This window comes from Eupeodes corollae, chromosome 3 (genome assembly GCF_945859685.1).
Source record: "Eupeodes corollae chromosome 3, idEupCoro1.1, whole genome shotgun sequence".
NCBI lineage: Eukaryota > Metazoa > Arthropoda > Insecta > Diptera > Syrphidae > Eupeodes > Eupeodes corollae.
In genome coordinates, this window is record NC_079149.1 from 124,645,608 (window position 1) to 124,664,275 (window position 18,668).

The following is an 18,668-nucleotide window of genomic DNA, read 5'->3' on the forward strand; positions in this document are numbered from 1 at the left end:
ATAAAAGAACATTTTTGTTTCACACTTTTTAGTTAAATGTTTTATTTTTAACATTTTAGAGATATAACAACAATCAACAATTAATCGAAACAAAATTTTGAGGAGATACGTTGATTAATACTTTTTCTTTATTTCAAAAACGTAGACTTTTTCTAAAATCTAATTTATGTGCCTTGAAAAATAGAAATAAAACAATAACAAGAGTGCTGAGGGTTTGTTTTATAGTTGTTTTTGTTTTCGAGAATCATCTCGTAATTTATTTATTTTTAATAATTATTATTATTTTATAACTTTAACAATAAAGCATCTAATCTAAAATTTCTAAAAAAAAATTAAAGTTAATTGTGTTGTGTTTTTCTATTTTTCCTAAAAAAGTAAATATAATTCTTCTTTTTTCTTTAAAAATTTCGATTATATTTTGTTTTAATTAATTTTTTGTATGTTATAAAAATAGGTATATTTTAATTGGTTGCCTGAGGTCATGTTTGTTTCGAGAGGTGGTGTGTTGCGTTTAACGACCGTTTTTTTAAATTATTACTTTTTATTTAAAATAGTAACTTAACCGAGTTGATTTATTTTCAAATTATTTTTAAAACAGTTAGTATTTAGTTGGACGTTAGTTTGTTTTATTTTGCGAAACCTGCTTAATTTTTGGCAGTTCTTCTATGTTTTTCGAGTTTTATTATATGGCTTTTACTATAAATTAAAATAAAAAATTACATAACAATTTAGTTTGCTGCATCAGTTGGAGCTGGCAGCTTCTCCCATGAGGGCTCAACACCCCAGATTTCGCGGGCATATTCAGCAATAGTACGATCTGATGAGAATTTACCGCTGGATGCGATGTTGTTAATTGACATCTCTAACCATTTAGATTGATCCTAAACAAAAAACAGAAAATTAAGTTTCATTCAAAAATGTTTAAGTCTTTTTTCTTCTTACTTGATAGGTCTTGGAGACCAAGTCTTGTGCCTTGATGTAAGCGGCAAAGTCAGCCAACAAGTAATAGCTGTCATATTTCAAAAGAATATCGGCGATGTTCTTGAATTCATTGGGATTGCTTGGGCTGAAGAAACCTCCCTGGATTTGGTCAACGCACTGTTTGATTTCTGGGTTGCTGTTGTAGTAATCGTAGGCATTGTATCCCTTCTTCTTAAGAGCTTCGACTTCATCGACAGTCATACCGAAGATGAAGATGTTCTCATTGCCCATTTCCTCGGCCATCTCAACGTTAGCACCATCAAGAGTTCCGACAGTCAGAGCACCGTTCAACATGAATTTCATGTTTCCGGTACCCGAAGCTTCAGTACCAGCAGTGGAAATTTGCTCAGACAAATCAGCTGCAGGCATGATACGTTCAGCCAGGGTGACACGGTAGTTCTCCAAGAAGATAACCTTCAATTTGTCTCCGACAATTGGATCGTTGTTGACGACGTTTCCTACAGCACAGATCAGCTTGATGATCTGCTTGGCTACATAGTAACCTGGAGCGGCCTTGCCACCGATCATCACGGTACGTGGGGTGAACTTGGCTGAGGGGTCCTTCTTGATGCGGTTGTACATGGTAATGATGTGCAAGCAGTTCAAGAGTTGACGTTTGTACTCATGGATACGCTTGACTTGGATGTCAAACATGGAAGCGGGGTTGACCTTGATTTTGTAATCGGCCTCGAGGTGTTCAGCCAAACGAAGTTTGTTTTCTTGCTTGACGCGGGCAACATTCCTCTGGAAGTTGGGGTCCTTGGCCCACTTCTTCAAAGCAGCCAACTGTTCCAAATGAACTGGCCATTCGTCTCCAATCTTCTCGCAGATCAGATCGGACAAGCCAGGGTTGCAGAGCAACAACCAACGACGGGGGGTAATACCGTTGGTCTTGTTCTGGAACTTCTTGGGAGTCATTTCATAGAAGTCATGGAAAAGGGCATCCTTCAGGATCTGAGAATGGATGGCGGCCACACCGTTGACAGCGTGGGAACCAACAATGGACAAATGAGCCATGTTGATACGCTTCTCACCATCTTCCTCAACGCAGGACATGCGACGCATGCGCTCCATGTCTCCATTGAAATGCTTCTTAACCTCTTCCATGTGCAAGAAGTTGATGTGGTAGATGATTTGCAAGTGACGTGGTAAAATCGACTCCAACAAAGATACGGGCCAGCGTTCCAAGGCTTCTGGCAAGACGGTGTGATTGGTGTAAGCACATGTCTTGGTGGTAATTTCCCATGCCTTGTCCCATGGCAACCTCTCTTCATCGAGGAGAATACGCATCAATTCGGGGATGGCCAATGAAGGATGTGTGTCGTTCAATTGGATAGCAACCTTGTCTGGGAAGTGATCGAAGTTGTTGCGAACAGCTTCGCGTGATCCGAACTTGGATGATTTGTAACGACGGATAATATCTTGAAGGGTTGCAGCACACATGAAGTATTCCTGCTTCAAACGGAGTTCCTTGCCTTCGAAGAAGTTATCGTTGGGATAGAGCACACGAGAGATGTTCTCAGCCAAGTTGCGGTCCAGCACAGCTTGGATATAATCACCATCGTTAACTGTAAAAGAAAATCAAAAAGTCAGACAAGGGACCCTTGCAACGAGAATTTAAATTTACTTACAGAACTTCAAATTAAAGTCAATTGGACTCTTAGCCGACCACAAACGGAGAGTGTTAACAACATTGTTGCCATATCCAGGGATTGGATTATCGTATGGCATGGCATAGACAACTTGAGTGTCAACCCATTTCTTGCCACCGGCTTCATCGATGACACGACCATAGAAGTTAACTGGCAACATGAATTCGGGACGGGCCTTTTCCCATGGGTTACCATAACGTAACCAATCATCGGGCTCTTCCACTTGTTCTCCATTGCGAATCTTTTGAGCGAAAATACCGTATTCATAACGAATACCATAACCATAGGCAGCCAAACCAAGAGTTGCCATGGAATCAAGGAAACAAGCAGCCAAACGGCCCAATCCTCCATTACCCAAACCGGCATCTTCTTCCATTTCTTCGAGGGCTTCAATGTCCAAACCAATTTGGTACATGGCTTCCTCACATTCACTCTGAATTCCCAAATTAATCATGGTGTTCTGTAAGGAACGACCCATGTAGTACTCCAGAGAGAGATAGTAGACACGCTAAAAAGAGAAATAAATATACAAATTTAATAAGTTTTGGGAATTAAGCATTGCTTTATAATTGTTAAAGAGTGAATTTAGATTATTGTTCTTTGCACCTAGTTTTTCTTTGAAACAACTAATATCCATGGACAAAATTAAATTTTAACGAAGTGTTTGCTTTTTCAAGATTGCCATTTTTTGTATTGTTTATATTAATATTACACAGCGTTGGCGCCCAACGTGAGATTATACATCGTCGGTAAATTTGAAATGACTTTATGACAAGAATTGTCAAATTCTCTTTTACTTCCAGAATTTCCAAGTTTTACTGTTTTTAACTATTGTTAACAATCGTAAACTATTTTCTCTCCTAAGCGTTAGTTTGTTATGCTTTGTAACAATAAGACGTGATTTAATCGAACCTAGACTAATTGGAGTGTCAAATAATTATCATTTGTCAACCATTGACATATCAAAGACAATATAATCTATGGCACCGTTCAAATATAGCGCCAAAGTCATTGAAAACTTCCATTATTGGTAGGGTTCTCAAAATCTTTAATTTTTTCTCGGGAAAATATGCGTCAAGACAAGGTGTAATGGTCATCTTCTGATGAACCCAACCATTACATTCGGGCGGGCGAAACGCATATATTCATATATACAACTTGTTTCTTTATTTTCCTCATTATTTTTTATTAAAACTATTGAACAAGTTAAGAGCAGCTTTAATTTTTCAATGTGCAGTTATTTATTCTTCAGGATATATAATTTGTTTCATTTTTCATATTGATAGATTGACAATCAACAATTTCTAACAATTGTCGTTCCTAAATGATTCTAACAAATTTCAACAATTCGTAACAATAACACTTGAACAAATTCTTTTGACATAACAACCATAGGTAACAATGGGCAGGTTCAGGAAACATAGGGGACTTCATTTGCAGTCAACTTCATTCTTTGAACGTACATTTAGACCAAGGTTAGTTAGTTTTTCAAGCGTCATGAATTTTAAATTCCGAACTTTACTTGGCAAATCTCAAGTTCATAATACAAAAAGTAACAAATAAATTATTGTCTACAAAACACTCCTCAGGCAAGCTACAAGTCCATTTAGATTTGTATTTTGTATTGTTAAGAAATATTAGTTATTTCTTTTCTAAATTGACAAGGAACCCTTTTGCAGAAAATAAATAATCAAAGAGTAATAAAGTTCAGCTTTAAGTTGAATGAAAAAACATGATCAACAGCCATTTTGATAGAAGTATGTACATTTGAATTAATAGTTAGGCTGCTATTACACGATGCCTCACGACTCACATGAGTCCGAAAAAGAAAGAAGATGTGAGAAAATGAGATCAAAAAAAAATGTCTGGTGAGTCTCGGGCAAATTTTTAGTAGACTCACTTTGACGTTTCTTTTTTCTCATATTCGTTTTATGCTGTTCTTTTTCATTCGATTTTCTTGTTTCTGGGATAAACAACACCGAATTTGTTTGAAATCCAGAAAAGTGCGTAACTTCAACAGCTTTAGTAAATTTTCGGTATCCATTTCCAAAATCCTATTTATATTGTTCTATAAATTGTACTCAACATCAAAAACTATCAAAAAATTAAAGCCAACAAAAAGGAGCACTCAAAACAAAACAAACAATAATTGTCAAATTTGAAGCATGGGGCACGAGTCAACGTGTATCTAATAGCGCTTGCCTCACCGAATACAAATTTATAAGGAAAGTCAAAAGTGAGTCGTGAGTCATGAGTCAACATGTAATAGGGGACTTGGGAGATTTTTCTTGACGAGCTTTCCAGTGGACTTTCCATTAAAGTTGCCTTAATTGGAAGGTAATTTTTTGGCAGCTAGCCAATTAGATACTTGAAACTTGCCTAACTTTCAAGTCCTTAATGTCGTCTGAACCTGCACAATGGCTGTGTTCAATCTCAGACAGAAAGATTATCCGACTGCCTTTTTGTTGGTGTTCGACGTACAAAAGAACATCTGATCCAAAGCAACTGGGATGTTAAAATTGATTTAAAATTTGCATGTTTCTTGGTAAAAATCCGGTGATTTTTATTATTAAAATTATCAATTGAAAATTAAGTTGTTCAATAAATTAGGATCTCGAAATCTAAATGTTTGTCTACATTTTGTACACAGCTGATAGTTGTTGTCCAACAGTCTCAATTTTGCTATCCAACTTCTTTTATAAGGTATTTAAAAATCAACATATCCAGGGTAGCAGCATGGTTAAAAAATGAACAGAGCACTTGTGAACAACTTCTTAAACATATCTTTTCTATCAATTACAAATTTTTAAAGTGCAAAGTGATATGAACAAACACAATAACCATTTTTTCCACAAAATGACAACGATATAAACTTGGCCCTTATGTCAAAAAAGTTGCGTTTAAGAATTGTTTCAGGTGCGTTGTTGAATATCATTGAGAAAAAGGCTGTAATTTTATAGATTTTATTCCAAACTGGCAAATTATGTCTGTTTAAAATACTGTTCAAATATTTATTTCAAACAACGCAAATATGAATGAGAATGTTTAAGATGCTGTTAATGCGAGTGCTTAATAATAAAATTTATTAGCAAATTAGAAATGTCTTCCAAAAACTAACGAGAGTTACTAAAGAACAACATTTTACGTAACTTTTTTTTTCTTAAAATAAAAATCATTTCATTTTTCTTTGTTTATTTTCCTTGATCTATACCAACATGACAGTGCAACACAAAATTAAAACATCGAATTTACTTTCATTGTCGCATAAAATAGATCCAAAAATTTGACGTTGGCAGTGACATACAATATATATTTCGATCTTGTCAATGCAACTTGTACCTAATCGTAATCAAGATCATTACCAAACGAAAACAAAGCTGCATCTCAAAACAAGATTTTTGAGAACAAAAATAAGTATAAGAAAGTAAAATAATTCTATCTAGAATAAGGTCAACAACAAAACCTCAAAAAATAAAAAATAAAAGGAATAAGACAAAAATTGAGAATATTTCTACAAATAAAACAAAAATGCATTTGCATGTGTAAATGTGAAAGAGAGTGGAGAGATTTTATAATCTCTTTTTAATTTAAATTTAAATTGATTCTCTTAAATTTTAAATCTTATCAAGACAAGAGACTAAGTCTCAGTAGACAAGGAGGTAGGGTTGTATTTTAAGTTTCTTGTTTCAATGTTTCGAAAAAATTACTACTAAAACAAAATTATAATTAAAAAATATAAATGTAAGTATGAAGATTCTAGAGACTTTAAGACCTTAAACTATATTAAATACGGTTTTTTAATGAAAAGTTTTCTTTTGACATTGAAAAATGAGTATTTTTTAAGAGAGAAATGAAAATCTACAAAATCGTAAAGTGGAAGGTATGACATATGTAAGCAATAGAAACCAATATCTAAAAGTGTTAAATCGGAAGATCTGGGTGGCGAATTGTTATCAACTCTTCACCATTTTTGTAGAGAGTTTTGAAAGTATCGATACATTGCTGAAGAATGTGTGGTTCCATTTTTAGCAATGCCGTACTTTTAACTGTCAAATGTAAACAGATGACAGCTTTAAAAGTGACAGCTGTCTAAATAGCATGCTATTCAATATAAAACCTCTTATTGGAACATACAATATAGGTAGTAATTGATTGCGTAGTTATGCCAGAAAAGGTGTGTTTAGGAAATGCTTAGGCGTGTAAACTAACGAACGTTTAATATTTGATTTAATTTCAGTTGAGTTTTAAATGAAATTTTAGCCAGTTATCATAAAAATCAAAATTATTTTTGTAAATTGGTTATGATCTTAGAAATTGTTTATAAAAATCAAATAATGCCATCTTTAGACGAATAAACTTTTAAATAACTGCTTCCGATAATCTTAAAATCAATTCTGACAGATTTTAAAGTTTAAGATTAAAAGTAAGCCTAAATAAATTAAGTGATTCTATCTACATAGAATATCATAAAATCACAACATTATCTTTCAGACTATTTCAAATCCAATGTATGTTTCTTTTGACATTTAAACAAGCAACTTTTACTATCAGTTTGTTAGTTCAGTTTATTTAACACTCCGCTACAAATTTCTTTCTTTTTTATTTTTGTTGTATTCTCATAACTCATTTGAAACAATTAGATTGGATTAGATACATTTTTGTAGCTAGATAGATATATTTTTCTTAGATAGTAATTTTTGGTATTGTTTTTGTTTTCGACCATGACATAAAGCCTGTGTAGTGCAATGCGTCTTATTAGTAAGGTGCCAAGATTTGTATTATATTTTATTTTTTGCTCTTCACTTGATCATGAGATTTAAAATTAGATTAAGAATTTCTTATTTGTCAGTGTAGAGAAAAGGAAGACAATTTATGTAACATCTCGTAGACAATTTGGCGATAACAAGAAAACAAAATTAAAAATGTTTTCGAAAACAAATTTTTATACTTTCAAAACTTATAAACATATAATATAACTTGCAGTCATACGAGTATACAGAACAAGTTGCAGAGTATAGCAGCATTGAAAATTACAAACGAACAGATCCACATTCTTCAGAGGATTTGTTGTACTTGTCAAGTTGACATTTGTTTTGTCATTTTTAAGTCTACGAGTACTGTTTCAGCTGAATATAGGTATAAATAGATTTGTTCCCAACATTTTTTAACATTTTTTGGGCAGAAAATATTGGTCTGTCAAATTTTTAAGAGTGGTCATGAAATTGTATTAGAGAGAGGAAAACTGTCGAAGAAGTATGTATTAGACGTTTTCTTGGAAAAAAATCTTTCCAACTTTTTAAACTAACTAAAAAAACATTAAATTTACGAACAGCAATATGACACCTGACCTTCTTAGCCAGAATTTGTAGGGAGGGGAAATTATTTAACTCTTCTTCCAAAACGTTATGTCTGACCTGAACCTTAAGAATTACGAAAATATAGGTGTTGACATGGGAACACATGTGAATGTCATTTTGACAGGTCACTAATCGAAGCTTTTTCAATATCGAAGATTAGATATCTGGTTATGTTTGTTTTTAAAAATTTGTATTATGTTTTTTAATCAATCCACTTGTTTATCAAAATCGTATTTAAATAACCAAACCAGAATTATTCCAAATCGATGTTTATTAGTCACTTTTTAAGAGAACAGAAAATAAGGAACCAAGAATAATCAAAATTTCACCTGATAACCTAGTTTTTTTTTCGATCGTGGAAGTATTAACATAGATTATTATTTGCAAAAGGTCAGATAATAATGTACTACAAAAGGAAAATAAATAAACAAAATTTGTCCAAATAATTTATGATAGAAAAGGTTATATTGTTTGGCATTGAATCGTTTCTTTTTTTAACGATGGATGAATGGGTAGCTATTAAAAATCACGCTATTTACGTGAAAATAATCATGATTTTGCCAATATTTGCTAGTTAACATATGTATTAATAAGTTCTGTTAAACAATTTATTTATTTTTTATTTTGACTAAATTTTGTTTTTTGTTATCTCTTCAATATATGTACATAGGTATAGGTTAGGTACCACGTTGGTAATGAATGACGGGATTTCTTATCATTTCGGTGTGAAATTTTGCTCTAATTAAGTAACTAAAGATTATAATTTATGTTTTATTTACTTTATCTACCAATCTGTGATAGATATTTTACTGGCTTCATAGGTCTGAATTTAATAAATATTATTTGAGGAACAAAAATCGTTATATTATAGTTAGAAGTATTTATTTCAAACGGTTTGGCAATGCTTTATTAACTATGTCAGTTAATATGTGATCTGACAGATGGTTTGTTTTTGACAGTTGAGAGTCATTACTCATAGCTGTATATCATATTCCGTTAAAATTAACAACAAAAAGAGTGTTTCGATGGTTTTTGCGTTTGGTCAAACTGTGTTGACATTTCTGTTCGGTAAGGTTTTTGCATTTATTTTGGTTTTCTCGATTTGCTGACAGATTTTACAATGTTAGCTGTCTTATTAAACAACATTTGACAATTTAAAATGTCACGGCTATGATGCTTGCTGATAATGACGTTTCTCGCAATATTGGATGTGTTCAATCTCAGAAAAGGTATCCGCATGCCTTTATATTATTGTTTTACGTGAAAATATAGCTCATTAAAAAAATCCAAAATTCAAAGCTGTCCAATAATTTCTGTTATATGGTATTTGACTGAGCAGCTGATTCAACATTTGGTTTAATTTGGAAAAAAAAACTTAAAAACCTATTTTAAATGTTCATGTTCTTTTTGGTAAAAATTCAGGAAATTATTAAAATTATCCATTTTGTAAACTTTTGTGAACAGCTGAAAGTTGTTTTTATTTTTGGCCTGCTATCTCAATTTATATATCCAACTACTTCAACAAAGTTTTTAAGAATTCACCTATCCAAGTTAACCTATCTAACACGGGATTGAACGCAGCTATTGTGGTACAATATTAGACTTTTTTTTTCTATACTCAGAGCAGAAAACTGAGGTGTCAAAAAAGATCTGTTTTTTCTTTTTTAACTCAGACATTTAGAGCGCCCAGTTTGTGTTTCTTTTTTCAATCAGAGCTAGCTCGAAGCGCTCTCTATTAGCTCTAAATAAAAAATCAGACATAATGGGGTAAACAGCTGAGCGTGACTAACTTCACGTTTGTTTTGTTTGGTATGAAAGAGAAAAATGTCAAATTCTAAAACATCTGTCAATGTATTTTACATCTGTCAAAGAGAAAAATGAATAGTTCTAAAACTATTGACAGTTCAGTTGTGCAGTGTGTTTCTTAAATAAATTGGAGAGCTTTGCTTAATCTCCATTCAGCCCGTACTCGACGTGGTGTGGCTTTGATCAGTGCCCTGCTTTGAACTTACAAAGAAAACCGCTTATTGTCTGCTGACATCTGTCAATATTGTAAAATCAGACAATCGTCTATACTTAGCTTTAATTTATTTTCAATCATTTTAGTTCAGGGTCTTCTTCGCAGTATTGGAAAATTTTCTTCAAAATATTTTTCAAAACAATATAGCCATAATTAGCTCAAGCGATAATAAGCTTCCAATAAATATGATTACACTATACAAAAACAAAAAAACAATATTTCATCCGAGAATAGTTTGGCGACAGAGTGATTACAAAATAAATCTTGTTGCTCTGCTGAAAAACCAGGTCAACTGTTAATAAGTATGAAATAATCGATGCAATAAATTGCATAAAGTTATTTTAAAAATAAACTTTCAGTTAGAAACAAACATTTATTTATATTTGCATAACATTTATTGAAACTTAAAACCCATTTGGCATATTTATTGTTTTTATGAAATAAACAATATCATAGGAATGATTAGTATCATCATCGATAACCAACTGCCCTTTTGTGGGGATGCTTGATGCTTCATTTCACTATCACGATTGTGAGGAGTGTTTTGTTTTTATTGCCGGCCATTGAAGATGATCAAATTCCTTGACTTTCAATTAATAATGCCATATTTTGGAAGTTATTGCTCTTTAATTGCTCATAGTCCAGATGATGGAAATATCACATAACACTCGTGATAATGATTGAGTTTTGTTTGTTGTTGACAGAAGGGAATGTCAAACTGTCTGGTGATGCTGGGACTGTTTGTTTTAACAAAAATAAAACATTATGGGTTTGCAAACAAACACAATTTTAAAGATTGCGCAACATTTGTAACAGCTTAACAGTGGGGCGAAATATGAAATACATGTAACTTAAATAAGACATTAAAATCTTTTCTTTGAGTGGTTCTAAAATATATACCTACTACGCTTAAATTTATTTTAATTTATGTTGTTGGTATTTCATTTTTAATTTGTCTATGAAATATATTCAAATTATTGTTCAATTTATTTCGAATTTACCATAATATCTTCCGCTGTAGAAGAATAAGTAAGGGTCAAAAAATGTCATAAATGTTAGTTGACATTAATAGAAGGAAACTTTTAGTGTTTTTTAATTAATATTTTGCACTTTCAATGAATTCACGAATAGAATGACATATTTATTTTTAATAGCCCTCTGTTTTGGCAGCTGTCACTATTGAAGCAGTCATTTGACAAGTATTAGACAAATTTTGGTTCCCTTGCATAAACAAATTGCAATAATTTAGGATTACCATCCACAATTTAAAATAATTATGCTCTTGGTATTGTCGGTAAATAAAAATTAAGACTAAGTTCATATTGGACTAAAAAATCAACATTCTATTACCAAAATCACCACCATTTCTTTGTATAATCTTTAGAAAACAAATTTTCTATTTTAATACTTTGTACATACATATAAAACAATACGTGATTATTTCTGTCTTTATCGTATACCTTTTGTAAAGAATTTCTTAGGGTTTAATTATTCTGACTTTTGGTAATTAGCCAAATTGGCAAACTAAAGCTGTTGCAAATGCAATGAAACCCCTTATATGATATAAAATGAGACAATGTGGTGTAAAATATTTTCTTCTTTTCCAAATTAAAAAAAAAACCTGATTGAAAAAGACAGAATTCTGTTTTATAAAAATCTGTATCACAAAAAATATTGTAAGGAACCTATTTTAGGGAATAAATTTCTGTTCTATGGTTTGTTGAAAGAAATCAACGCCCACGATATAAACTAAAGTCAAAAACTAAAATGACACCAAAAATGGTTCCTATTCAATTCAAATAAATTATTATAATGCAGAAATGTCAATTACTAGAAAGAAAAGACGGCTTGTTTATCACGTTTAATGATGTGAATGTACCTTTACGAATCAAATTGCATGCCTTCTTGCAATAAAATCAGCAATATAATTTATTCTTTAAAAAGCACGTATTTTTTTTCGCAATGTCTTTTATTTAAACAAATAAATTATGAAATGTTGCTTTCACAATATTTTTTTAAGTAAGTTTAAAAAGAATTCATATGAAAAATATTTCGCAATAAAAGGTCTGTCACACTCACAAATTAATTAAAATGCAACTGAAGAAGTTAAAGGGTTTTCATAAATCAATCATATTAATGTCATACCAAATATTCACGCACTTGTTTTACGCACTGCATTTATGAACACTTTTTATGATTTGCGTCATATGCAGTGATGGGACTTCTACCACTTAAGTGGTATTTCTACCACTTTTTTTTTGTATCTGAAATTCTACCACCTACAACTCAAAATCTACCACCTTTTACCATTCACTTGTTATAAAAATAATTTTCTTTAATATCATTGTATTGGGGACATATATTTTTACTTCTGTCATAGATAAAAAAATCAAAAAGATTTCATAAACTTTCAGAAGGCACTTGGTGTCGATGAACATCAAATTTAAAAAGTTTGTCAAACTCGGTGGCTTTTTTTAGAAATGGTATATAGAGCAGTGGAATCCCTTATTTGATTTTTTTCTTTTTAAGTTCATTTGAAGAGCCTAATCCTAAGGCTACCAGTATTAAAATTTTTTTTAGAAAATACAAACAAATTATTTTATTTAAAAATAATTAACGACTTGAACAGAATATTTTAATGTGAGACAACACAAATCCACCTCTTAGCCGAAAGTATGAAATCTTTTAAGTTGAACTTAATGAACAATTTCATAAAACTGTACTTAACATTTTAGCTGCAAGAGAAATTTTGGTCAACGGGAACATTTTGATCCCTCAGAGGTGTTGTTTAAATATGCTTCGAAATATCAATCTTAAAATATTATGTTATAGGTTGTAAGCAAGATATGTGATTATAAAATTAATTTGAATGGACTGATTATGTTTTGTTTTTTGGCACCACCTTTCTACCAACTTTTTTTTGGGCTATTTACTACCACTTTGATTTTTCCAAGTCCCATCACTGATCATATGTCAAAGGGCTGTCATAATTTGAAGTTTTGAAATTTGAATTTAAAGATTTTTCTTAGCTTGAATGGATTACTATAAAGTGTTTTTAATAATAATAAATAATTGTTGTAAGAGTCGTGTTGCTTTCATGGGATATAGAATTTGACAGATGTAACAATAAAGAAAAAGTAATTGCTTATGCTATATAGTTGTTCCTTTCATTAGGAAAGAAATATAGAGTTTATATAGTTGCAAATTCGAGAAAATTTGACATTTGAATATATGTATAAGCAAGTTAAAAGAATCTAATGGACAGCTACATATATGAACTTAAATTAGCAGAAAGGTTTAAATTTTGTTTTACTACAGTTAAAGACTCATTCAACTATAAAACCCTCATTCCAAAATCCTAAATTTATACCATGGTTCAAATTAAAATTTAAAAATATTAATTGATGTCTTTTTATAATAAATTTTATAAAAAAGATGACATAAATTACTTTCAATTAAATGTATTAATCTTTGGCTGTAAATTATTTGGTTTTAAATTCAAATAAATATTGTCTTGAATTTATAGAATTTAAACATTTTTGTCAGAAAATAGGTATATTTTTTAAATTTAAAATATGTGCCAAATAATCTTCATAATAAATTTCACAAATAATCCGACTGAAAAATAAAAATTTCCATTTGCCAATTTTATTTCTTTCTATTTTTTGTCTATTTCGTGGTCTTCTGCAAATTTTTGCACTGTCACTCTCAAAAGTTTATTAAATTAGATAGTTTCAACAAGTGGATAACATCTAATCTTTGTATCTTTCTATCTAGAGCTGTTTTTATTTTTGTGTGTTTCTTTCAATTTAATTTTTCAAAATTTCACCCTTATCTTGTGCAGCTTTTTGGGTGACAGAAATAAAAAGCTACTCCTACAAAAAGAAAAAAGCTTTTTTCCTTTTGACAATCTCTTACCCTCTCTCTCTCTCTTTCTTATCTCTCAGCTTGAGATCCACAATTCAATGACCTCTGGTGACCTTGAAATTAAGTAAGTTAATAGAAAGAAGAAAATTGAAGAAGAAAACCAAAGGCATTGAATATACAGCAATTTTATTTATTAGAGACAGTGGAAAAAAATAAAAATTTACCAAAATTTAGAGAGAAATTTAAAAATACACATATTTGTTTAGTGCATGTAAACAGAGCTTTCTTTTTTTTTCAAATATCCATGAGAATGATTTGAAGGAAAATAAAAATATGTATTTCTTATAAACGTTTATGATGATAGTGGTGGAGAAGAAATAGAACTGTGTTATGGTGCCTTAAATTTTATTGTTGACATTGGAGAAGGACAAATTTATTTTGTGAAATTCTAATAAATTCAATTAGGCATAAGGCAGAGTGCTAAATTTCTTTTGACTTGGACATTGGGTACTAATGGGGGCAGGCTATAGTTTTAAATTGATGGATTTATGTATGCCTATATTTGCATTACTTCTGTTATAGAAAGTGATGTCTTTTGTTTAGATATTTCATTTTTATTTTTCATTAAAAACGAGCAATGGCATAGCTTTTACTTGTCAATTGTCAAAAGGTGACGGATTCAAAAATCACAGCTGCTCAAATAACGGGCTATTCAAAATAAATCTTCCCATTGGAAAACTACATACATATATGTGTGCAATGTTTCTGGGTAAACAAAATTATAAAACTGAAAAGGTTTTTTTTTAAATTTAAACACAATCTCTAGTTAATTGATAGTTTGGACTACAGAATCAACGAATTCTCGCATCGATGTGAACTGAGCTTAAGATTTACGTTCTTTCATATTTCAATCATTTATTTCGTGCTTAAGCTTTTTTCACCTTATTTCTTAAGAGAACAAAATGTCAGATTTTTAACCTGCCATAGTTTGACTTTTATATTTATAACAATTGAAAATGTTAGGTCCTTTCTTCTTTTTTTTGTTCCTTTTGTAAATAAAATCAGAAATTAATATAATTTTGTGCAGTTTCTATGAAATGATTTTTAATTTGCAAATTTTTAAACAATGATCTAAAATAAAGAGCATTACTTTGAATATAATTGTTGTGATCTTTCTGGTAGCACTTTCTTGTATCAATAATTGCTCATTATTAATAAGCACTCAATATTTGCAAATAATGAATTAGAATAAGATTAATTCTTTGTTGGTTGTTTATTTTTGTAAACGGTATCATCAATGATTGATTAAACTGACCATTTGACTTATTGTCAGTTGGCAACTACCTCAACAATTTTGCATTTATTTGTTATTTGCCATAAAATTTCATTAACGGAAATAATGAAAATCATTGTATGATATAAATGTAAACTGTCAACAAGGTAATGAGACAGTTTTTATTTAAGAAATATAAAAACAAATCATCAAATGAACGCGCCCAAGACATTTCTGACATTTATAAAAGTCAAATGCAAATATTTAGCCTCATTTTTGAATTGTATTAAGGGCTTTCTGTTGAAGTTTTTCTAGAAAATTCCTTTTATGACATAAACGTAAACCAAATTTTGTTATTTGCTCAAGACAATTTGTGCAGTTATTTTCTCATATGTACCTACATACGTAGAACATTTCTGACATTTAAAGACTTAAAAGCTGTTATGGTGCTATAAAATGCTAGTTTAATAACAGTTTTAGTTCAATTCCGACTTCTTTTGAAAATTGTTTAGCTTCAAGACAAAAAAAAGAAAACTTAGGTGATTTTGGTAAAGTGTTTTTAAACCGACTCGTTGTTTTAGCTATAGTATGAATCATTCACCAGTCCATAAACATAACCTAATTTAAAACCATAGTTTGACATTTTGCGCCATTTGACATAAGAATTAAATGATATAAATTATTAAATGCTTTTTTTTGAATTTTCTAAATATTTAGCAATTTACTAGCTTTTCCAAAATGTGAATGTTTTTTTAAATAGTACGAGTATAGTTCTAGTTTCCCGATTTCGAAACTGCTTGAATACACAAACACAAATTTAGGGAAAGGATCTATTAATTTGAAATGTCAAATTTAATTGGATTTTCCGAAGTAAACATTTTGTGGCTTTAACTTTAGTAAAATGTTAAAAAAAATCTTTTAATTTAAGCAATTTTTACTTTTAGAAAAGTTAGTTACTTGAATAGCTTTAAAATTTAAATAAATCGTCTTAAATTTTGGGCCATTTAATGCGTTTTTTATTTTTAAGCTCAGCAAAGATTTCTGAGATTTTTTATACACAATTGAACACAAAGTTGTCTTTTTTTGACATTTGTCAATTTATTTTCTTCTACAGAAAAAAGAAAATATTAGAAACTCAAACTAAAATAGAAAAAAATTATTACGGTAAAAAATGTATTTTATTAAGAAATTGAGGATAGAGATTCAGACTCTTGTGATCAGCATTAAACACGGTCTGCTCAGTTATTTTATTCAGAGCTCATAGTGCATGCTTTGGACAAACTTAGAACAAATTTAGAACGAAAAAAGAAACAAACAGAGTTAAAAAAGAAATAACATTTTTTGTTTGACAGTTCTCATCTAAACTTAAAAATAAAGATTCCTTTTTTTCCACTGAACATTTCCAAAACAGTTATAAACGAGCCTTTTCTGACATTTATGGCTGAATCGCAAACACGCTTCAGCTTCGGCTTCACCTGACGTTTACGAGTTTAGCCATAGAAATTCCATACATGCTATCGCAATGGATTTTCGACCTCACCTTTCGTTTGACAATCGTAAGGAAAAGAACGTAATGTGGCACCGAACGGAAGCTCTAGTTCAATTATGTGAACATTTGCTTTGTTTGACAGCTCAACAGCTGTAAAAAAAATATCAACAAACAAAATATTTGCTCTTTGGAGGGATGAAATAATAGAAATGTCTCTCAAAGCAACCTCGAAGCATTCCCACCGTGACGCAGACGAAGCCGTAACTGAAGCGTCATATGATACAAGTAAGTTACAAACCAGAATAAAGTATCTATTTTGTGATTTTGACAACCAAATTCTTCGCAATCACTCTTATCGACTTAAATTTAAATATGCGCCAAGAGTGTCAAAATTTGTTGGTTGTTATGTTGTCAAATTTGTATTTGGATATAAATGCGCAATCCGAAGTGTCATCTTCATTTTTGACATTGAAATAAATGCGTTATTTTTAAATAATCAATTAATTGACACTACAGGAAAAAGTTTGTAATAAAAGAAGTAATAATAATTTATTTAAAATATCTAATATATTTATGGAACTTTATTATTATTATATTTTACTCCTTCCATTAAAAAAAAAACTATTTATCCTTCCCTAAATCTTTATTAATTTTATTTTATCACGCTGACTCTATTCTCTTTTAAAAAAAGAAATACTTTTAACTTGTAAACATTTAAGAGCCTAAAATCGTTTCCACGTTAAATCAGATAATCTGTTTTATCCTCAATGTAAATCCTAATTATATTTTTAAGGAATAAACAGAAACAGACACACCCCGTCGTAGTCGTCGTCGTCGCCGTTGTTCCTACATAATCACACTCCCTCTACCACACCCGCTGCTGTGTGACATTGAAAATTTTCTTTCTTTTACTTTTTCAAATATTTTGTCTCCCCATTTTGCCCTTCTCCCAAGAATACTTTCTCAAGACACTATATTAAAGTCTTATTCTTGTGACGTATCATTCATTATAAATGCTTTATGCTATATAGCTTTGCACTTCAACTCACCTTGGGATCCTTCTCATAGTAATGCTGTTGTGTCCGAATCCATCTCGAGACCATGTTATCCTTGACGGTGTTTGCCAATGCGAAGTAATAATCCCTCGATGTGGCGACATTACGATCCTTAACTAAAGTGTAATGCAAATGACGGTTGAAGCTCTTCTTAACTTCGGTCACATTGCCAACTTCGACGATACCGCGGACACTGATCTGTTTCCGACGATCGGCATCGGTTTGGGGTTTCGACATTTTTATTTTTTTTTAATTTTTTTTCACAAGGATGTTATAAGTTTTTTAATTCACTTTTTTAAAAAAAGGACACGATAAGTTGACCTTTTTTTATAATTTGCGTAATGCCACACACAAAATGCGTGGGAGGAACCGAAATTCTAATAAACTTTCCTGGACAGTACTGCGATAGTACTGACTGGCGGACGTTGCTGGTGGTGCTGTCTTCTCGAACTCTGGAGCACTTCTCAGCTAAAATCGCGAGTAACGTTGCTTCATATGTGAGAACTGAGAGATGTTATTAACAATTTTATTTCTATTTTTTAATACCTATAAAGTTAAAAAGAGCACTTTTGTTCTTTTATTAAGAGAGGAATTTATTGAAGATTTTTATTTGAAGTGTGGAGCGTAGAGATTTAAAGGTTAAGAGAGTTTTGTTTTTATTTATTTTTGAGTAGGTATTTTTTTCTATACTTATTTTTATAATCACATGGAACTTGAATGGTTGATTGAATTAATTTGAATTAATTTAAAATGATTTTATTTCTTATTTGTGTTTTGTTTTATTCAATTACGAAGAAAAGTTGATGCCACTTGGAATGGCAACGTTTTAATGTCTGAAGATCTTGATTACGATAAACACCGGCCAATTGAAGTTTTTTCAAAATGTGTGTTCTCTTTTGAGAAAACTTTTTGAATTATAGTTACAATCAAACAATTGGGATTGGGAGGAATGTTTATAAGTGTTGGGAATTATC

The 18,668-nt window shown here is 30.9% G+C and overlaps 1 protein-coding gene across 1 annotated transcript; it reads right to left on the reverse strand.

Moving 5' to 3' along the window:
* Window positions 1-624: 624 nt before the first annotated feature.
* Window positions 625-18,151, reverse strand: LOC129949383 (glycogen phosphorylase). Its single transcript, XM_056060812.1, has 4 exons — window positions 17,689-18,151; window positions 2,613-3,141; window positions 943-2,549; window positions 625-881 (listed from the first exon to the last, which is right to left on the reverse strand). The coding sequence occupies exons 1-4, from the start codon at window positions 17,929-17,931 to the stop codon at window positions 729-731; spliced, it is 2,532 nt and encodes an 843-aa protein (XP_055916787.1). The 5' UTR covers window positions 17,932-18,151; the 3' UTR covers window positions 625-728.
* Between the last annotated feature and the right edge of the window lie 517 nt (window positions 18,152-18,668).